Source organism: Oryza brachyantha, chromosome 11 (assembly GCF_000231095.2).
Source record: "Oryza brachyantha chromosome 11, ObraRS2, whole genome shotgun sequence".
NCBI lineage: Eukaryota > Viridiplantae > Streptophyta > Magnoliopsida > Poales > Poaceae > Oryza > Oryza brachyantha.
Window position 1 is genome coordinate 15,362,773 of NC_023173.2, and position 19,872 is coordinate 15,382,644.

The window sequence follows — 19,872 nt, forward strand, 5'->3', positions numbered from 1 at the left end:
CATAGCTATATTTTAATATTGTTGCTATATATAAAGTTATGTTGTGTTGTTACCATGCTCAGTTACTACGAGGCAAGGAGTGATTCTTAAGATTTCAAGCTTTAAACAACTTTATCGCTTAGCTCATATAAAACCGAGTTCAATAGAAATTCTAGAGATAAAGATAGAATATTTGACTTGTATTCTAAGCCTTTCTCTCTTATATACGCTATATATAAACCACATGAAAGTCAATGTTACATAACAAATCTTAGTATTTCTACCTATTCAATATTTTTCCACACGGAGAGAGTATGTCACAGACAAATGGCTATAACAAACAACGAACAGAGTACCACACCTTCAATGAGCTTATGAGCGAGTACGCCAATGTGTATGCATGCAAGATTAGGCACGCATATACTCTATTATTTGAATTTAGTCAGCTTAGGCGTAATTTGGCACGGCAGTCAGCTTCGTCTAGGACTCCAAGATTTGCTCACCGTGGCTGACGTCCCCAAGATAGCCGGCGTGAGACAGCAAAGCCCACAGGTGCGTTATGAGCTCCTGGTTTCCATCGAGATGCGTTTTGTGCTTGGCTGCTCCTGTGGATGCCGCTAAGTGGAGAAGGAAACCTGCCCAGAACTTGGCCAGTTCCTGCCAGAGGCAGGCTGGCTCCTTGTATGCCTCCATCAGCTGCATCCCAAGCTCTGCTCCCATCTTGATTATGGTGTTGTCAAAGCCAGCATCACCCTCGGGCACTTCTGGAGGTTGTTCATCGTGCTCTTCATCGATGACCCTGATGTTGTTGCTAGTACTGTTCTGTTCCTCAGGGTCTTCGTTTGCCTCATCCTGGATTACTTGTTCCTCCACCATTATTCCATAGGCAGTGTCTACCGGAGGTGTTTCCTCCCTGGGGGCTCTCGCAGCAGGATCCTCCACAGAATTTTTGACAATCATTACAAGTTGATCGTAGATATCTTCCAAGGTTTTGACCCTACGAGTAGCTCGGTATGTTTCACGTCGCACCTCCGTCAAGACTCTGTGAGCAGCCAGGCCTGTATCGGGCACCAGTGTCATAGTAAGCAGATACGCACAGTAGTTGGATAAGCTGACAGCAGTTATGTAGTGCTCCCATGCATCTTTGGGAACTCTCGACTTGCTGACTAAGGGCCTTGATCTTAGCCAGAAAACATTCATCTCTTTGGCGAGATTGATCTCACAGAGACAGGTAGCGATATGCCACACCAGTATTCTGTGGGTGTCAGCCTCCAGTTTATCAACTGACCATGTCAAGTTTGCAAACCACCCTACATTACTTGTGTTTGACACAAAGGCGTTTGAAATGTAGGACTGTATGCTATTATTATCTTTCTCAAGCCTCTTGAATAAATCGAATATAGCCTTTTGTGCCTCTGCACTCAACTTGATGCTCGTAACGGATACAAAGCCCCGTCGTAGCCGTATACCCTGTGAGTCAGCCAGAAGAAGGTTGTACTGATAGATCTTGCGATTCCATTTGCCCCTGGTAATTAGACAGAACAGCAGCCTGATTGCCTTCTCCACCAGCAGGTTCCGCAGGCATCGATGCTTCACATACAAGCACATCATCTGAACCTTGCTCCATGGTGCAAATGCATATATATAAATTTCCCAGAGCTCTTTGGTAATGATGAGGCCAATGATGAAGCGTGTGATAAACACTCCATGAGTAATCCTGTTCTTGTCTGCTAGATCCATCCGCTGAGGTATGTGACGGACAGGATATGCAACATATCCAACAGCAGAAATTAGCAATAGAGAAAACAGCATCCTCAAGAACGGGAACCCTTCAGCAAATATAGCAGCATATCTGCTGTAAAATAAGTCCTGGAGGAAGGACAACTCCATCTCTGTGATGCGGAATGCCCTCTCATAGTATTTGCTACCTTGAAGGATGCTATCAAAGACAAGCCGCTTTGTCTTCTCTAGTGCAAACGGCTTAGCCTCATGCACAGGGAGAGGAGATTGTAGAATCGGCGACGCAGCAGTTTGTACAGAGCGAATGAGAGGCATGTATCCTTCAGTCTGTTGTCAGGGTCTGCTGCCATTCCCAGTAACCTACTCTCACCATTGTCAATATTCCATAACTTTGCCACTGTAACAAGCTTCTGATGGCACGGATCTAGCTGAATCCTATACCTACCAGGTCCAGTTCTCCTCTGCTGCTGAAGCTCCCGAAGGAGCAGATCCTCCCCATGGACCAGGTAACTGTACCCCCTCATTGTGGTAGGGTCCGCGCCAGCTTCAGAGTGGGTGTGCTCGTATCTCATGTAGTCACTGACCAGCCTAGTGTTCTCCTGGTTGCTTGTCTCTGCCCTATCAGAAGAAAGAAAGTATGAAATGATGCGAGCTGCATTGAGAGCCCAGATCAACCAGAGAGGGATCTTGAGAAAGGTTGTCTGCACACGAAGGAGATTCGCTGTCCAGAAGGAGGACATGAGGTCAAGAAGAGGGATCTGCTTGGACCTGCTGTATGGACAACTAATCTTGACGCTGTATTGCAGGGTTACCATTAGCACTGCCCACACCTGGAAGTACTCATTAACTCTTTCTGCTGAAAGTTGCATGAGCCCAAGGGTGTAGTGCACCATGCTGTAGTTCAACAGCGAGATAATTTGCGATGTAGCTATCATGTACTTACTGGAGTAACTGGGGCCACCGAGGGAATCGATAAGGTACCTGACAACCAGCAGCAGTGTAGTAATCACCACCCAAAGCTCCACACTCGCCATCTTGGTGGCATTGTCAGGCCTAAAGAGCCTTTTCATGGAAGCAAAGATTGAAGTTGCAAATATGACCACTGAGGACGGCATCTCAGCTCTTGGCATAGAAAGCTCTCCTGCAGGATCTTGTCTTGATTTGGTGTCTATAAGCCAAGCCCTCTGCAGCTCACCTACACATCTTCCAGTACCAATGACAGATACTGACTCTGGAAAGAAGGTACATCCTGTTAAGAAGTGCTAATTTTTTAGTGTTGAAGTTTGCATTGGTTCTGACCTCTTCAATTTGATATCATGTAGGCTACATATGGATGGATTAAAATTCCAGCCCTTTCACGGGGATGGATTGTGACTTGTCCCATTCAAACAAGGCCACAGGATTTCGCCGTGTCTTTGCTTAGCTAAACTTGGACCCAGTGTCTACCAGGGATGCTCCATGTGACATTGCCATGTCGTTTCACCGGGGGTGTGGAACTCAGTACCAGCTGGATTTGCCTTACCACCGATCATATTCCTTTCTGAACTTGTTGATTCAGGATTCAGGAAATCAGCTGCAAAGAAGACTGTGTTTACTCTCCATGTTAACATCATTATGGTAAGAGATTTGCTCCAGTCCAACAAAAAGTAACAAAAAGTACCTCAAGGTACCGGTACCTCGCAGTACCAAATTGTTTCTGATCGTTGGATCTAACAGTGCACATCTTACTCAGCTAGATTCAATGGATAGCTGGTGAATAGATCTCGTTGGGATAGACGGTGAATAGCTCTATTGATGTTATGCATGGAGGTTTGACACTACCACCACATTTTCTTATCTGTGGAAGGTAATCAACCCTCGCCAAAAATGTGAGAAATTGACATCTCTATTTTGTCGCTTTTGTTTATGATTATAAGTTAAATTTTGAACTTTCAACCTTAGCTTTAGAGTTGATTTTAGGGGGTTTTATTACCAAAGTTTTTTTTCAACCTTGTTTTTAGATCTTAAGAATATGTATATAAAAATATTATTTACAAATTATTTTTTGTTTGCACATAAACAATCACCCCCTAAAATTACGGTTATTTCATCAAATGTGAGTTGCAGTCTTGCAGAGAGAAAGCTGAAAAGACCGGTAACTTATATGGGCTATTTGGTTTCTTCTCTAATTTGTTACACCTCTATTTTGAAATATTAGTCTCTCTATTATCTAATAAAATGACGTTAGCTAGATAGAAAATATTGTCTTTGCAATTTTTTGAACGAGGTAGTAGCTTTTTGTCACCATATTTTTGAATTATTTTTTGAGTAGAAATGCAAATGTAAAATGCCCAAATTAATTTTGGGAAAATTGATGAGATGTTACTGTTTATATATATATATATACACACACATTAGGCAAAGATCTTTCAATCTTATTTTACTACGTACTCATAGCTCCATTTCATATTGTAAAACTTTTTAGTCTTATGTAAATTCATCAATTGATGAATGTATAATTTATAGATTTATTAGTATCCATATAAATTTAGGCAAGACTAAAAAGTCTTAGATTATGAAACGGAGAAGCCAGAAAAGGCTTGCTGTAGGAGGTCGGTGGTTGCAAGCTAGGAACTGTTGTTGGATTTGCTATTTCGACTGCCTAGTGCACCTGACATGCTGGACGCTGTGGAAGGAGAGGAACACCCACATCTTCAACCAGAAGTTACCCTCCGTAAACATATACAGGAAAGGCTTCGACACAATCGTCACCCTTAAGCGTGGACAATCTGAAAGGAGCGAAACGCTAGAATCTCCGACGGCAAAGTGACGGCCTGGCCCCTAGTAGCACAATCGGCTGCTGAGGAGGCAGCGATTTGGAAGGCGGCGGGCCTAACTGGAGTTTCGATATTTTGGTTCTTTTAAAAAACTTATTTTATAAATGGATCTCTAAAAAATTTATTGTACAAATGGATCTTTTGACCGCGCCAACGTCATTGGCGTCGTCGTTATATAGGACGGCGCCAATGACATTAGCACCGTCCTCCTGAAACACGAACATAACATTATCATTTGAAGGACAACGCCAATAACGTTGGCGCGGTCAAAAAGGTCTATTTATACAATAAGTTTTATTAGGAGTCTATTTATAAAATAAGTTTTTAAAAGAATCAAAATGTGAAAATTGCAGGCGGGCCTAATCACTTAATCAGCGCGCTGTCGATCGGTAGCTGGCCCGCAAAAAAAGTCTTAGTCTACGGCGCTGTGTACTTGCGTATAGTGTTACATGTTAACTACATTCGTTTTATATTATAATATAAGATGTTTGACATTTTTTAGTAACGTTTGACCATTCGCCTTATTTAAAAATTTAATATAAATATAAAAAATAATAAGTCGTGCTTAAAGTTATTTTAATAATAAAGTAAGTCACAAGTAAAATAAACGATATTTTTATAATTTTTGAAAGATCAAACATTACAAGAAAAAAATCAACTTACATTATGAAAAATGAAAAGGAGAGAGTATTAACTTGAGGCCACATGGTAATATAAAACCTGTTTGCAACCCACTAAAGACATTTTCCTAACGTTTTCCTTTGTTTACATCTAGTAAGTTTCACAGTTGCATATTTCTTATTACATGGTCATAAGGGGCGAATAGAAGAATCATACAAAGGCATCATCGTCTTGACAGAAAGGCCATTATATAGCATTGAGAGGAGTTCGCCATTTGTCTTCAGCTCCTTGGATGTATATATCGTCTGTAAGCAGCTACCAATAGAGGTACATATTTCACATTTTCACCTTGACTCATAGATGAGATGAGGATAGTCATAATTATTGGCCCTGCATCATTATTGAATCATATGGAGGCTGTATTTCTCGTTACAGATAAAACTTTTGCTGGAAAATCTCAAGTACAGTTCCCGCAGTCCGGAGATGTGATCAGTGCCATCACACTTTTATTTAAAACTAGCTGGAAAAATAATCGTGGGACATTAAAGCTTTTGGGAGGATTATTCGTAGCACAAGAAGAACCTGGCAAGTGCAATACTTTAAAAGCGTAAAATTATTCTTGCTTGTACTTGCATGATTGCTTACTTTCATGGAACAGTCTGTACTCCCATTTTGTTCGTAAATCTGGACGCACACAAGCAAAATTCATGTTATTGTATGTCTTCTAATTAGTTTGGAAACATGTAGGTATCCTGTGATAATACTGCATAAGGGGAGGGAATGGCGAAGATTGGTGGCCTGATTTCGTCCTTTTTCATCATGCTGAATAAGAAGACATACATCTTGTTTCGCATCGAGTTCTTGGTGGTAGTTGCAACCATGCTGTTCCTTGGGATGTCCATCCTGGATATCTTCCGTAGACGGTTTCACAACTCGCTTATCAAGTCCATCTTTAACCTCTCTGATGCTGTGTCCGACTCCATAGTGCTGTACATCCTAGGGGCAATGCAAACAGCACCAATCAAGAATCAGCTGTTCCCAGTTTGGGCCATTGTGCTGGTAAATTTTCGCAACAGCATCGACTTCATCTCTGGGTATGGTGTTCCAGACACAGGTGGTCGACGGTTCACTGAGTGGAGAAATGTAGTGTAGCTTCTAGGGGTAGCGTTCTTGTACCGAACGCGCGGTTCAAAGTTGATACTCCCACTCTGGTCTCTTTGGGGCATGCAGATACTGAGGAGCTTCTACCGATTCATTCTGCGTAATCTGGCAGCACAATCCATTTGGCTTGGGCAGAGTTCAAGCCTTGTTTCAGAGTACATGCGTGCTGATGGTGACCTGTGCAACTTCAAGCTCGAGGACTGCGACCCAGAGACAATGAAAGGATACAGATACTTGGTCTATGGTGAAACAAAGAGTAGTGTAAAATTGCAGAAACCTCGGTATGCTCTATACATTGATTCCTCTAGACGGAGAAAGCGGCATGGTAGGAGGTATACTGAAAGAAAATATACTACCAACACGGACAGACTGACGACACTGGACAAGATTTGGCAATGTGATGGCAATCTTCTACAATCTGACGACAAAAATGCCAAACGACTGAAGGATCTCTCTCTGGCCTTTGCGTTATCCAGGTTGCTCCGATGCAGATTCCAAGGTGTGGAACTGCACACGGAAACCCTTAGAATCAACAAAAAGCTAATCAAGAGGAGAATTATTCAGGAAGATGCTGATCGTGCCTTTAGGATAATGGAATTGCAGCTCTCTTTCGTCCATGATTACTTCAACACACGCTACCCTATGGTATTCTGGTGTGGTTTCCCTTCACTCTTCTTCAGCTTCATTCTGTCTGCCATGACCTTTGCTGTTGCCTTCTGGCTTTCGGTGGACATCCGGAAGGTCACTAAACCCCCAGAGGGTGATACTGCTCATTCAGTGCATGGAATTAATGTTGATACCATCATCACATGGTTTTTCATGGGGTTCATGATGTTCAAGGAGATCTGGGAGATGGTCACTTATTTACTGTCAGACTGGACAAGATTACTCCTGACATGCTTATATGAACGGTGGAGAGGCAGGTGCATGAGAACTAATTGCACAGAGAAATTAATATTATCCTTTTTCAAATCTAAGATTACTGAACGGTGGCATGGGGTAATTGACCAGTATGTCTTCTTGCAATCGTATGATGGCAGCCCAACGTTTTGGAACCTGCTTCACAAACTAACCATGGGTGCAGTTGCAGAGAAAGATGAGGGCGCAGAGCTGGGTAATCCCATCAGCATTCCAGAATGCGTGAAGCCTGAGATTCTGAAGAAGCTTGTATCCCAGGACCTTACACATAATTATCTCTGCAAGGTCATTATCTCACTGCCTGATAGTGACAGCGAACGAGTGGATCGGTATAGTTGGGCCTGCTCTGGCCTGCCGACATGCTCTCACATAATTCTGGTATGGCACATCGCGACCAGCATATGTGAGATGCATCTTGCTAAACACGAGGGTGTCAATCTAAGAAAACCGGGGTTCCTGTCCGGTCTCTTGTCATGCTTGACAAATTGCTGCTCATCCAAATCATATATTATGGATGAAAAGAAGCTGCCTGGTGACCTCCAGAAGTCATATACAGTTGCAAATAGCATTTCACGGTACTGTGCGTATCTGCTTGTTTCAAAGCCTGACCTGATACCTGACAGTTTCCTTGTGCCCAAGATGGTCTTCCAAGAAACAGTAAGGCGTGCCCGTGATGACGTTCTCAAAGACTGTGACTCGCTACTGAAAAGGTACGACAAACTGATTGAAGAAGGAAAGAAAGCTATCCAGGATAAAAACACTGTGATGAATGGCGAAGATGTTATGCAGCAAGGTGCAATGCTTGGCAAGCTACTGATTGATAATGAGAGTAAAGAGAGGTGTTGGGAGCTCCTGGCCGGTCTATGGGCTGATTTACTTGTACACATTGCTCCTACATGGAATGCAGAAGCACATCAAAAGTATCTTGGGTCAGGAGGTGAGTTTATTACCCACATCTGGGCATTGCTATGGAATTGTGGCATTGAGAAGAGCATCTTGTGGCCAGAGGATGATGCCTCAATAAACAGTCCTCCTGCAGCACCTGATGATAATAACTCAGGAAGACAAACAAGGAATGAGGACAACCAAGTGTTGCCAACGACAGCAACAATAGATGGAGGCTTGGCTGATGGTAATGTCTTCAGAGGGATGCGAAATCTCGGAAACACATGCTACTTAAATGCAGTCCTTCAGAGCCTCCTTGCACTTGATAAACTGCGTGCAACGATGTTAGGGTCGTATTCTCCGGAGGATCCCCTTGAGCAGGAACTGAAGAAGCTCTTCATGGAGACAAGGACATCTTCTCATATGGCTGCTCCACTGGACACAGAACAGATCTTCTCATGTGTCTGCTCACTGAATCCAGATCTCAAACCTGGTGTGATGGAAGACAGCAACATTGTGCTAGGATTGTTGGTAGATCGTTTGAATAATCAGGAACTGGTTGGGCCGCTCTTCCGTGGCCAGGTTACTAAGCATGTTTCTTGCACAGACTGTGAGCACACTTCAGTTACCACCGAGAACCTTGTTCTCTCTTTGGCAATACCACCAGGAGACGCTGTATCAATTGAGAATTGCTTGAACTCGCATGTAAATGGGAAAACCGAAAATTGGCACTGTACTAACTGTTCGGCTACTCCTGGAAATGCCAAGACAATATGGGATAACCAATCTGAAGGGTCAGACAGTGAAGCACAGCAAAAGGAGAAATCCAGCCATTCATCTGACGAACAACCTAGCACACAGAATCAGGACAACGGGAACGTAGCCCTGGAAGAAGATAAACATCAAAATGACCTCATTGATAATAAACCAAAGGTGGAAATGGGGGGAATCACATCTGCAACAATAAAGTACCGTATTACCAAGGCGCCACCTGTACTAACCATTCAGCTGAAGAGATTTGACTATGTCTGCGGTAATAGGTCTCAAAAGTTGGGCATTCATGTTAGCTTTGCGGAGACAATTGATATAACAAATTTCATCGACCCCAAGTATTGACACTTCCACTCAGTTGAATATAACTGCATTTTTTCTTTATAAAAGAATAGTTTTACCAGTTCAACAGTTTCATATCATATCCTAGATAAATTCCAAATTAATATTGTTCAAATATTTTATTCATCGGTATGAGTATGACACTATTGTTTTTTATCTACTCACTAGATGTGTGAAGAATGATCAGCGCAAATACTGTCTTGTTGCTGTCATTGTACACGATGGAACAACATTGAGCGAAGGACACTATTTTGCTTACGTGAGAGCAAGCAGGATTGGAAACCAAGGGCAGGGGAGCGATAGCAATAACTCGTGGTTTTGTGCAGACGATAGCAACATCACAGAAGTATCTCTACAAGATGATGTACTGAAGTGTCAAGCCTACATTCTTTTCTATGAAATGGTTGAAGATTCAAAAGCTAATGAGGCAAGTCTATAAATAAATTTGCCAATCAATTAGTGATCAGGAGAAGGATGAATATGGAAATTGGATAAGAAGGGGAAACATTTCTTAAGTAGGCTGTCTACCCAGTGAATGTCGTTAGTGTAGGGTAAAATGTCACTCTTCTTGCAGTTTCATTCAGCAGTCTGCGCAGTTTGATTTGTTTCATGTGGGGACACTGTTTGATTTCTCTTGTATGCTTGATTAATTTTTAGGTTTGCTATTTGTCAATCACTTGAAATTTTTTAATCTATCAATCAATTTTTCTGTCCATTATTTGCTTCAAGATTTGTGCATGTACATTGGCTACTTTGTTTGATTTCCTTTGTTACTGTTTGATTTCCTTTATTATTGTTTGATTTCAATCCAACCTACAACAAAACAGAAATACTGCACGACGTCGTCCCGTTCCCACCGGATCGCATTAATCACAACAGAAATACATTGGCTACTTTTTGGTTGGTTCAAACATGTACACCGCATCCGTGGTCCATTTCACATATCTCTCATTCTTCACCACCGCGCCATTTCCCTTGCCCCACTCCCGCGCACACATCCCCGTCGCCGGCGCTTTTCCCAGCTGTACTTCCCCACGCGCTCCCGCCTTCGTGTGCGCCGGTGTTGTGCCCCCTGGCCAAGCTTGAGCGTGTCGTCGGCATGCTCTTCTCCTAGCGTTGCGCCCTTCCACCATTGGCGCTGCCTCCCACTGACGTTGTCTTCCACCGGTGCTGCATCCCACCCGCACCCAGGATACTCTTATATTTTTGTCAATGTTTTAGTATAGTGGAATGGCAATCTTTAGAGTTCCAGTACAAATACTCTTATATTTTTTAAATATTCAACTTGATGGAATGAAAACTAACTGGTATCATCGAGGTATCCTTATGTGATCAATTGATACCTATTGATATTTGTTAATACCTACTGATACCTTCTATTATCATGTGTATCACTTAGAACCTATGATACCTATTGATACTTGCAACTACCTGTTGATACTTTCTGGTATCATATTGATACCTTCTAATATCATGTAATACTACTTAGGACGTGTTCGGCCACCCTAGTTAGATATCTAACCCTCTCTTTTTTCGCGCACACGCTTTCTGAATTGCTAAACGGTGTATTTTTTACGAAAATTTTTATAGGAAAGTTGTTTTAAAAATCATATTAATCTATTTTAATTTTTTTTAACAATTATTCATGTACTAATCTTTTACTACGTTTTCCGCAATAGATAACTAACCCACCTCCCCCTCTAAACGAACGCACCCTTAGAACTTAATGGATATCCTGGATGATAGCATTAGATATCTTCTGGTATTATATGACACTTATTGATACTAATTGATATCATTCATGGTTCCATATAGGATCAAGCGATATCTATTGATACTTGCTAACATCATGTGATACCACTCGAAACATAATGGTTTTATGTGTTATTTTGTGAAATCTAATGGTTTCATGTCCGACGCACCCGGACGGGTTCCCTGATCTCTCAGCCTCTCACGCACGTCGCGCAGCTGACGAAGACGAGGCTCAGCCACCCAACTTAGGCCAGGCCGGATTTTGATGCCTACGAGGACAGCGAGCTTGCTGACATAGAGATCATCTTGCTTGGTCAAATACTCAAATGAGTGGATCCAGTTCAGACTCCTCTGGCGGTGACGTAGCCGGCCCCCGTTCGATCGATGGCGGTTGGGACGAGATGGGAACACGTGGCCGGACGCTCCATCGGATCGGACAAACGAGAGGAGCTTGCGGTGTCAGCTCATCGCGATCGTGTGGCTCCCGCAGAGTTTCTCGTGGACCAGGCCGATGGAAACCGTTAGCAGGTAAGGCCCGCTCCGCTCGCTGTCGGCTAATCTAGAACAGAAATACTACAAGTTGCTACGTAACTTAATTATATCGTCCGTACGGCATGTCGTCTGCCAGTCGGACTCATAACAAAATCGATCGATGGATTCAGTTTTTTAAACGATTGACCAATATATGTCCTCATTAATTTTGCATTTGTGTGTAAGGACTTGAAACCTGGATAGAAAAGATCCAATACCATGCCTTTTACTTTGGTATTGCCACTTCAAAGTAATCATCTTGATGTAATCATCTAAAATCGATAAAAACTTCCTCTGTCTAAAAATTGTCAATTCAAAGTGGGTTGTGGGTTTGTGGCCAATTCAAAGTACGGTTTATATTAGGAAAGAAGTCCACGCCACTACCCCCAACTGTTCCCTTGCCCATTTTACCCCGTAATTAAACAATATTTAAACTTAACCTCCAAACTATTGATACCGGCTCTCGAAACACTAACCTGATTTTGGTTTTGAAAGACTGGACATGTTTTACTATATGCTCAGAATGGAGATCGATGGTTTTGATTGATTAAGCCACCACACTGCTGACGTGGCACCACAATATTTAAACTTTTGATCGATTGACTTTTCGATCACGAGGTCAACTTTGTTAGCGTGTGCAGCCAAATTTCTTCCGAATTTTATAGCGGTAACGTACACCTCACCTTGATTCTCTTGCACTAAAGATTCACGCACATGCGTCATCTGATTGCACACGGTGATAATTAGTTATATACATAATCATTAATGTCACTTTTTCATGAGAATGTTAAAAAAATTTAGCCCTATCTATACAACTCAATAATACTAAGGTTAATTTAGTCAAACAACAAGAACTGGATTTAGACAACCATGCAAGTGCTGCCGCAAGATTTCCCAAAGCGTGACCAGAATGTCATAGAGAGTACCCAAGTCAAACAAAAAGAAAGAAGCGAGGAGGAGACCGTGGAGCAGCGGAGGCAGGAGCGTAACCAAAAATTTACTAAGTCTATGGCTCAACAAATAATAATGAAATATTATTTTTTAGATAAATTTTAACTAAAACATAGTAATTTTTCAATACAATTTTTTGCCTAGGCACGAGGCTCGAGAGTTACCCCACGTTTGGTACCACCCCTGAGTGGAGGTACGCATGTCCACTAGTTTTGTGATCACAACCAGTATTACCTACATGTCAAGTTATAAGATGTTTTAACATTCTCTAAATTTATCTATGAACGCGCGCGCGCGCACACATATATACTTATATGGATTCGTTAATATTCATATGAACTAAAAAATATTTTATATACTGAAATGAAGAGACTAGTAGGAGACATTATAAACATGCTTTGGAGACTGAAGAGTCGTTGAATAGTCACAACATGATATCTAAAGGGTATTATGGTCTTACCCTCCATTCACTCCAATCTAAAATATAAGTATTTATTGTACCCTTAGAAAAAAAATAATAGGAAGGAGAAAACGAGAAAATATCTCTCATGAATAAAAAAAAGATATGTAAGTAACATTGAAGTTATAAAATTTTTTGATTTATGTAGCAAGGATAGATAGTAGGGAAGAAATCATTTTAATTACCTTGAGATAAATCCTAGGGGCTCATTTTTTTTTGGCTTTTTTATGGAAAAAGACAAACAATATATTTGCATAAAAAATAATTTTTAAATAAAACTTATATATGTGTTCTTATTCTAAAAGCAAGGGCTGAAAAAGAAATTATGATGAAAAAACTCCAAATTTAAGATTAAAAATTTAAATTTTTGGCTTATAAGCATAATAAACAAAATCAAAAAAATGAGGATACTAAACTGGAGAAACCAATTTATTTTAGGACACTGGGAGTATGAATGACGGTGCAACTCCCTACATTTGAAAATATATGACTTATTTTGCTTCATTAGAACATGATTTAACCAAATATAATTGTAGATTCATATTCAAAAGAAATTTCTTATTATTATAGACAATATATTAATAATTGTTTTGTCAAAATCTTATTCTCTATTTTAAAATGGATGGAATACTATGTTTGTTTCCCTTCTGGCATATGCCGATGTAATTAATTATGTAGAGCGTAACGCAGATTTGACCGTGTGCCTAGATTTTTTATACGATTGATTACCTCTCAGCAGCAAATTGAATTTCTGAATTGTTTCTCAATGATAAACATCCACCAGTTATATCATATAGTATTAAAACTGAGAACTATACGAGAATCTTGCGTTGCTACGAGACATTTTAATGACAAAAGGCTATTCAAAATTTCACATTATTGCAAACGGAATCAGAAGCATGGAATAATGTTCTCCACAAAGCTAACATCCCACAGCCCAATCAACGTAGCCAAGGCCCAAGGGCCGTAGGCCCATCGAAAGAATTAGGCCCTATTTAGTTCTCAAAATCATTTCCCAAAAACATCAGATCGAATCTTTGGACACCTAAATGAAGCATTAAATATTAATAAAAATTAAAACTAATTACATAGTTATGGGGGAAAATAGTGAGACGAATCTTTTGAGCCTAATTAGTGCATGATTAGCCATAAGTGCTACAGTAACCAACTTGTGCTAATGATGGATTAATTAGACTCAAAAGATTCATCTTGTAGTTTCCATGCGAAATCTGAAATTTGTTTTGTAATTAGACTGCGTTTAATATTTTAAATATGTGACCGTACGCGTCGATGCGACCTCTCTCACAAAAATTTTGGGAACTAAACAGATCCTTAATATGGGTCATCACAGCGTCGCGTACAAAGAACCGGCCGATTTACCGGTCAATATATGGGCCTTTGTTGGGCTAGAAAAACAGGCCTATTCCCACCTTCATCGTGAGTGTGGAATAAGTACACTTTAAGTACCTCATCTTTGTCATCGAGTTCCAAAATCGTTCTTAAACTGCAAAATTAGATACCAATGTTGCAAAACCAGTTTAAAATATAGTGGTGTTAACGGAGCGGATTCAGATAGATAGTGGTCTTATCGTATCCTAAACCATAATTTTTAAGTGGATGTGGAGCGGATGAGGATGTTTTGTGGATATAGGTGGATGTGGATTGTTGCGGATGTCGTAAATGGCACAAAGTCGGTATAGAATCGGTTTGAAAATGGATTATTATGATAGGATGTAATATGTACATGCAATCAAAGCATTCTTATTCAATATTGGATGAAAAATACTTGGGCTATTGATTGGGTGTTTTATGGGCTAAAAAACTTAGATTATCCACCAAAATGACTATCGAATAATCCACATTCATTGAGTATTAACGATACCACATCCACATCTGAATTGGCAACTCATTATCCGAATCTGACTCCATATCCACCGAATAGTTACAAACCCCTACCGTATCCTCAATTCGAGCGGATTCAGATCCGATCAGATCGAATAATATCCAATCCGTTAACACCCCTATTAAAATAGGTCCCTAGGTAGCATCCCGTAGACGTGGTAACTAGACGCAGAGCTAACTAGGCGCTTATGGGGCAGGAAACAAAAGTGAGGTTCACATGCCATTCTCTCTCCCCTCCTCTGTCCTCTCCCTCCTCTCTTATCTGATCTATGCCCTCTCTCTCACTCCTCTCAGACCCGCAAGACCGGTGGCATGAGGCGGCACAAGAGGATGACCAGCGATGCGTGTTGGCATGTGCATGTTGTGCGGAGAAAATTGCATATATGTCATCGTTAACTTGGGGTTTCGATGGAATAGCATCCATCAGATGAGCTTCAATAAAATATCACTATTAACATGGTGCAAACAGATGAAATACCACTTTCTTCATTTTTGCTATTTTCTTAATGTTTTGGATATCGAAAAGACCGAATTGTGCCTAGTCCATCTCACATCTTCTCTCCTATCTCTCAAATAGGCTAGGGTTCATCCCTGGGTGTAGGGGCCGTCCGCCCAACATCGCCTCTTGAGGCAGAGGGTCTCGTCGTAGAGGAGGGCCCGCTGCCACCACACCTTGAGGCAGAGGAGGATGTGGCCCCGCCATCGCAAATATCATTGGTGTCACCAGGGACAGAGCTAAAAAAATTAGTTCATCAGTCACCGGTGTCCGAATACACTAATCTTAAGTAATTTTTAGTATCATTTTAGCTACCTAAACAATATAACAATGGATTTCGTCGGAGCTCATCGGGATCGGCTGATCTCAATGGTTGTACTTTAGCTCCTCCCCTGAGTGCCACGTCCACAATAGAGGCACCCAAGGCTGCCGCGGGTGCCGGGTGGCGTCGTGCTCACCGACGAACTCTGCGACCAGATCGTCAAGCAAGTACACCGGTTTCTGATCAATTCCTCTGTTAGCTATCGCAATGTTTTGTTAGGGCTACAGTCAGTGAGCTCCGTTTTTTTGGGCTTGTGTTGCAACCGCTCGGCCAAGGGATGATTGTTTCGTGTGAGAATGCTTAGATTTTTGGGTGTTATTTAGCAATTCAATCGCTTCGTGCATTCCTGCAAGCACTCAGAATATTTTGAAATGTTGTGCTTATTCAGACGTCAAATGTTCCAACCTTGTGGATGGAACACTACTTCAGCGATGAGAATCTTCCTACATATGAGTTCCCGATGAAATTCGTGAAGAGCAAGCAGGGCTTTGGTAAGTGGCATGCTCAAGCAGGCCTCCACGCCGCCCGCCGCGTGCCTTCCCACCAGCCTCAACCCACCTCCCAGACGGCCGCTGAGCTCCGTTCCACACGCGGTTGTTCGAGATAGAGTGGAGAGAACGATAATGGAACCAGGGGCAAATTCGGTCAAAGAAAAAAAAAAGCTAATAAGCACCCAAAACATTAAGGAAATTGCAAAAATGAAGAAGATGATATTTTAGCTATTTGCACTATATTAATAGTGGTATTTTATTGAAGTCTATCTGATCGATACTATTCCAACGAAACCACGACTTAACGATGACATATGATATATGTGAGAAATTTCAAAATATACCATACAATTCAAACCACTTTCAACATTTACTACTCAATTTGTGCGGTCTTCAGATTTTACCACTGTGAGTGTGAATTACTTCTTCCAGTGCCACTTTCACCCTATTTTTCTCGTTTGTTAGTTCACATTTTCTTTTTTCTTTCCTGTCAATCGGACAATTTTACCCATAGCCCCACGTGTTTATGGAGAGTGAGAGTTAGAGTTCTTCTATAGCATTTTATCTTTTCGTTTATATTTATACTTATAAACTAAAATTTTAATTTTCAACCTTAAATTTAGAGTTGATTTTAAGATGTTTTTATCGAAGTTTATTTTCAACATTGACTTATAGATCGCTAAGAATATATATATATATATATAATTTATAAATTATTTTTCGTTTATAAATATATCGTTTGACTTTTTTTCCATAAAAACACGAACAATCACACATATAACACCTCCGCCACCACCTCTCCTTGGCGCTTCATCGGCCTTCCCCAGCGCCGCGTCGGCTTCCCCTCACTGCCACCGTGTCAGACAACTCTACAACTTTGTTATCAGAATTGGCAGCATGTATTCAAGATTTGTTCTTAGTTCATAGAAAAAGAAATAAGCTGACAAGAACAAGCTGGAAAGCAATTCATCATATTTGCAAATTGCAATCGCACAAGAACAAACTGGAAGTAAAATCGTAACTTACATTCCAAAATTTTCATACGGTACAAATTACAACATACCGACAAGAACAAGCTGAAAGCAATTCATTACGTCTGCATCCAACCATTCCATTAGAAATTCAGATTCTCTGACTTCATAAAAACACACAGTAACTTGAGTTTTACGCTATGTTACTCTGACTTTGAACACTATAATCATAGTAAAAATAATGTAGCATATGCACTGTTTATCAGTACTGTAACGATCGATCTTGTGCGCTCATTGCAAATCGAACGGCTGAAAATACACCCAATATCACTGTACTAACTTTTGAACGGGACGGTAGAGCATCCGGTTTGTTCCATAGGGCATGCATAGCAAGAGCTCCTTGATGGAGTACCCCTAGACAAAAAGATATGCCACGTAGGACAAAGCTACACACAGGACACTTATACCATAGTGCACGGGGCTCTAGGTGGGTCCCACAAACTGTACACACTTTACCTGCTACTTTTTACCTTTCCTCTCTTATCTCCCTCTCTCTCTTCTCTCCCCTCTCTCTCGGTCTCTCCGTCCCCTCTCCCGTTATCTCGGTGATGGCGGCGCGTCGGAGGCCGGCCATGTCCCGGCGGCGGCGCCCGGGTCCCGGCAGCGGCGGAGCACGTCCTAGCGGTGGCAGAGGAGCTCGGCAAGCGTTAGACGTGTCCCGGCGGCTGCGCGTTGCATTCCGGCAGCGGAGGAGCTCGCGTTCCAGCGACGGCGGTGCATCGAAGGCTGGCACGTCCCAGCGGCGGCAGAGGAGTTCGGCGGGCGTCCGACGCTTCCAAGCGGCGGCGGAGGAGCTCGGCGGCCAGACGCTCCCCTCACCTCGCTAGGCAAATCTCGGAGGTGCTCGGCGGCCAGGCGGACAACTTTTCCAAAAGTCTGACGAGGAATAGGTGACTTATAGAGGACGCGAAGAGCTTGGTTGGGGCATGCATCCATCCGAGTTGGAGAGGAATCTTGGACATGGAGATGTGAAACTTCCTGCCATGTCACTGCACGAGTGGTGCATGGCCTTAGAAACGTTCTGGCATATAAAAATGAGGCACCTTTGTTGAATGCACGTGCAGGCCGTGTTGACTTGAGCGACACCTGCGTACGTGCGTGCACGCGCTAGAGGCCGTGGCCGCTTCGACCTGTAGGCATAGCGGACGGAGGGGCCCCGATGGCGGCGTATGGAGGAGCATGACCGCTAGAGGGGCACAGGCGGCTTGCAGCGGCAAGGACAGACGGGTCGGCGGAAAGTTTCGTGACGGCGCCGCTGCCGCGAACAACAGGCGGCACAGAGCAGCGCTGCCGGGGAGCATATCTCGATCTCCATCTGACATGTGGGGTCATAAAAGAAAATTGTGAATGGATTTTAGCAAATGAGAAAATGGGTGGAAGTGGCATGGAAAGAAGTAAATCCCGCTGCTCGCCTGCTCGGCAGCGGTAAAATCTGAAGATAAGACCAATTGAGAGGTAAATGTTGAAGGCGGTGAAAATTGGATTATATATTGTGAAATTTCTCGCTCGCGGGAGGAGTCGTCGTGTCGGTGACCGACCTGGTCCGGACCGGCGGCGATGGGGGCGAGACGGAGGAGAGGAGAGATTTTCATCTCCAGTTCCGGTCATCGTGTTCGCTTGAGGTGCCGCCGCAGAGTCTTATTCTCCGGGCCACCGTCCACCGCCGCCGGGGCAGTCCTAGGTCGATCGGCGGACGGAGCCGCATTGCCGATGACTGAAGCACGCCGCCGCGATCCATCCCCGTCAATCAGTCAGGTGCACCCCCCGCCCCCCCCCTCCTCAGCCATTCGCCACACCCACGCACAGACGACCCCTACCATGCCGTTGCCGCCGATTGGAAACCCTAGTTTGGATATGGGCCGGCTTTACTTTGTCGATGAGACGAAAACGATGCAGGTTAGCATGATTCTCAGTTTACTTAGTTTGAATGTTTGATTTGCGGTTATCTGCAACTTAGTGTAGGATGGATGTAGTTGGGTTTGTAGTTCCTAACCCTGTCAGAAATTGCTTCAAAAAATCCACAGAGCACATGTGGGGATTTGTTTGTCCAGGACACAACTCTGACTACTATTATGCATGATCCTTGGAATCGTCGCTAATCGATGCAGGGCTTTCCGCAACCCAAATTGATGATTTTATTGATGGTTTTGGCCTTTTGGGTTCTTATCTTGAGATATAAGGAGTTAAAGGAGGTTAGAGCAGGTTAGTTAAACACACATTTGTGTACAAGGTTTGGCAAACTTAAGGAACATATGGCGTATAATGCGAGCCAAAAATGTCTGCTCTAGTGAAGCTGGTGCTCGATCATAGTGTGACCAGTTGCTCAGTCAGACACGAAATGGAAACTGCTTCTCTTGAACAAGCATTGTAGCAACCACGTACCGTAACTTCTTTTATGGTTTGCTGCTGCTGCTTGCTTAATAGGACGCTTCTGGAAATTTCTGAATTTGTAGGTAATAATGCTTGGGGGTGTAACTGACTGTACTAAAATTACCTATGAATAAAAATCAAACTAGAATAAAACAGGCCAGGTCATGAGCCATTTGCTCTACCTGACTGCAAGGTTAACCATGAGTATTTTACACACCTTGACCCAAAACACACACACACACACAGAACAAACAATCCTGAGCACCCATCTTAATAATCTCCTCACAGGAGGGAGGGCAAGACCACAAGAGTACAGCTAATCTGAATGCACAA

At 42.5% G+C, this 19,872-nt stretch overlaps 1 protein-coding gene and 1 pseudogene across 1 annotated transcript; one reads left to right on the top strand and one right to left on the bottom strand.

The window, feature by feature from the left end:
• Positions 1–200: 200 nt before the first annotated feature.
• On the bottom strand, positions 201–3,332 carry LOC121055686. Its single transcript, XM_040528567.1, has 3 exons — positions 3,224–3,332; positions 2,165–2,968; positions 201–1,946 (listed from the first exon to the last, which is right to left on the bottom strand). Exons 1-3 carry the CDS (start codon positions 3,330–3,332, stop codon positions 460–462), a joined length of 2,400 nt encoding a protein of 799 aa, XP_040384501.1. The 3' UTR covers positions 201–459.
• Positions 2,890–9,941, top strand: LOC102719535 (annotated as a pseudogene).
• Positions 9,942–19,872: the final 9,931 nt, after the last annotated feature.

Coding starts and splice junctions, on each gene's coding strand:
- LOC121055686 (XM_040528567.1), bottom strand. CDS start 3,332: ATGATGTTAACATGGAGAGTAAACACAGTCTTCTTTGCAGCTGATTTC. Junction 2,969..3,223: donor TGGTAAGGCAAATCCAGCTG/GTACTGAGTTCC, acceptor ACTTCTTAACAG/GATGTACCTTCTTTCCAGAG. Junction 1,947..2,164: donor GCAGAGGAGAACTGGACCTG/GTAGGTATAGGA, acceptor CGTTTGCACTAG/AGAAGACAAAGCGGCTTGTC.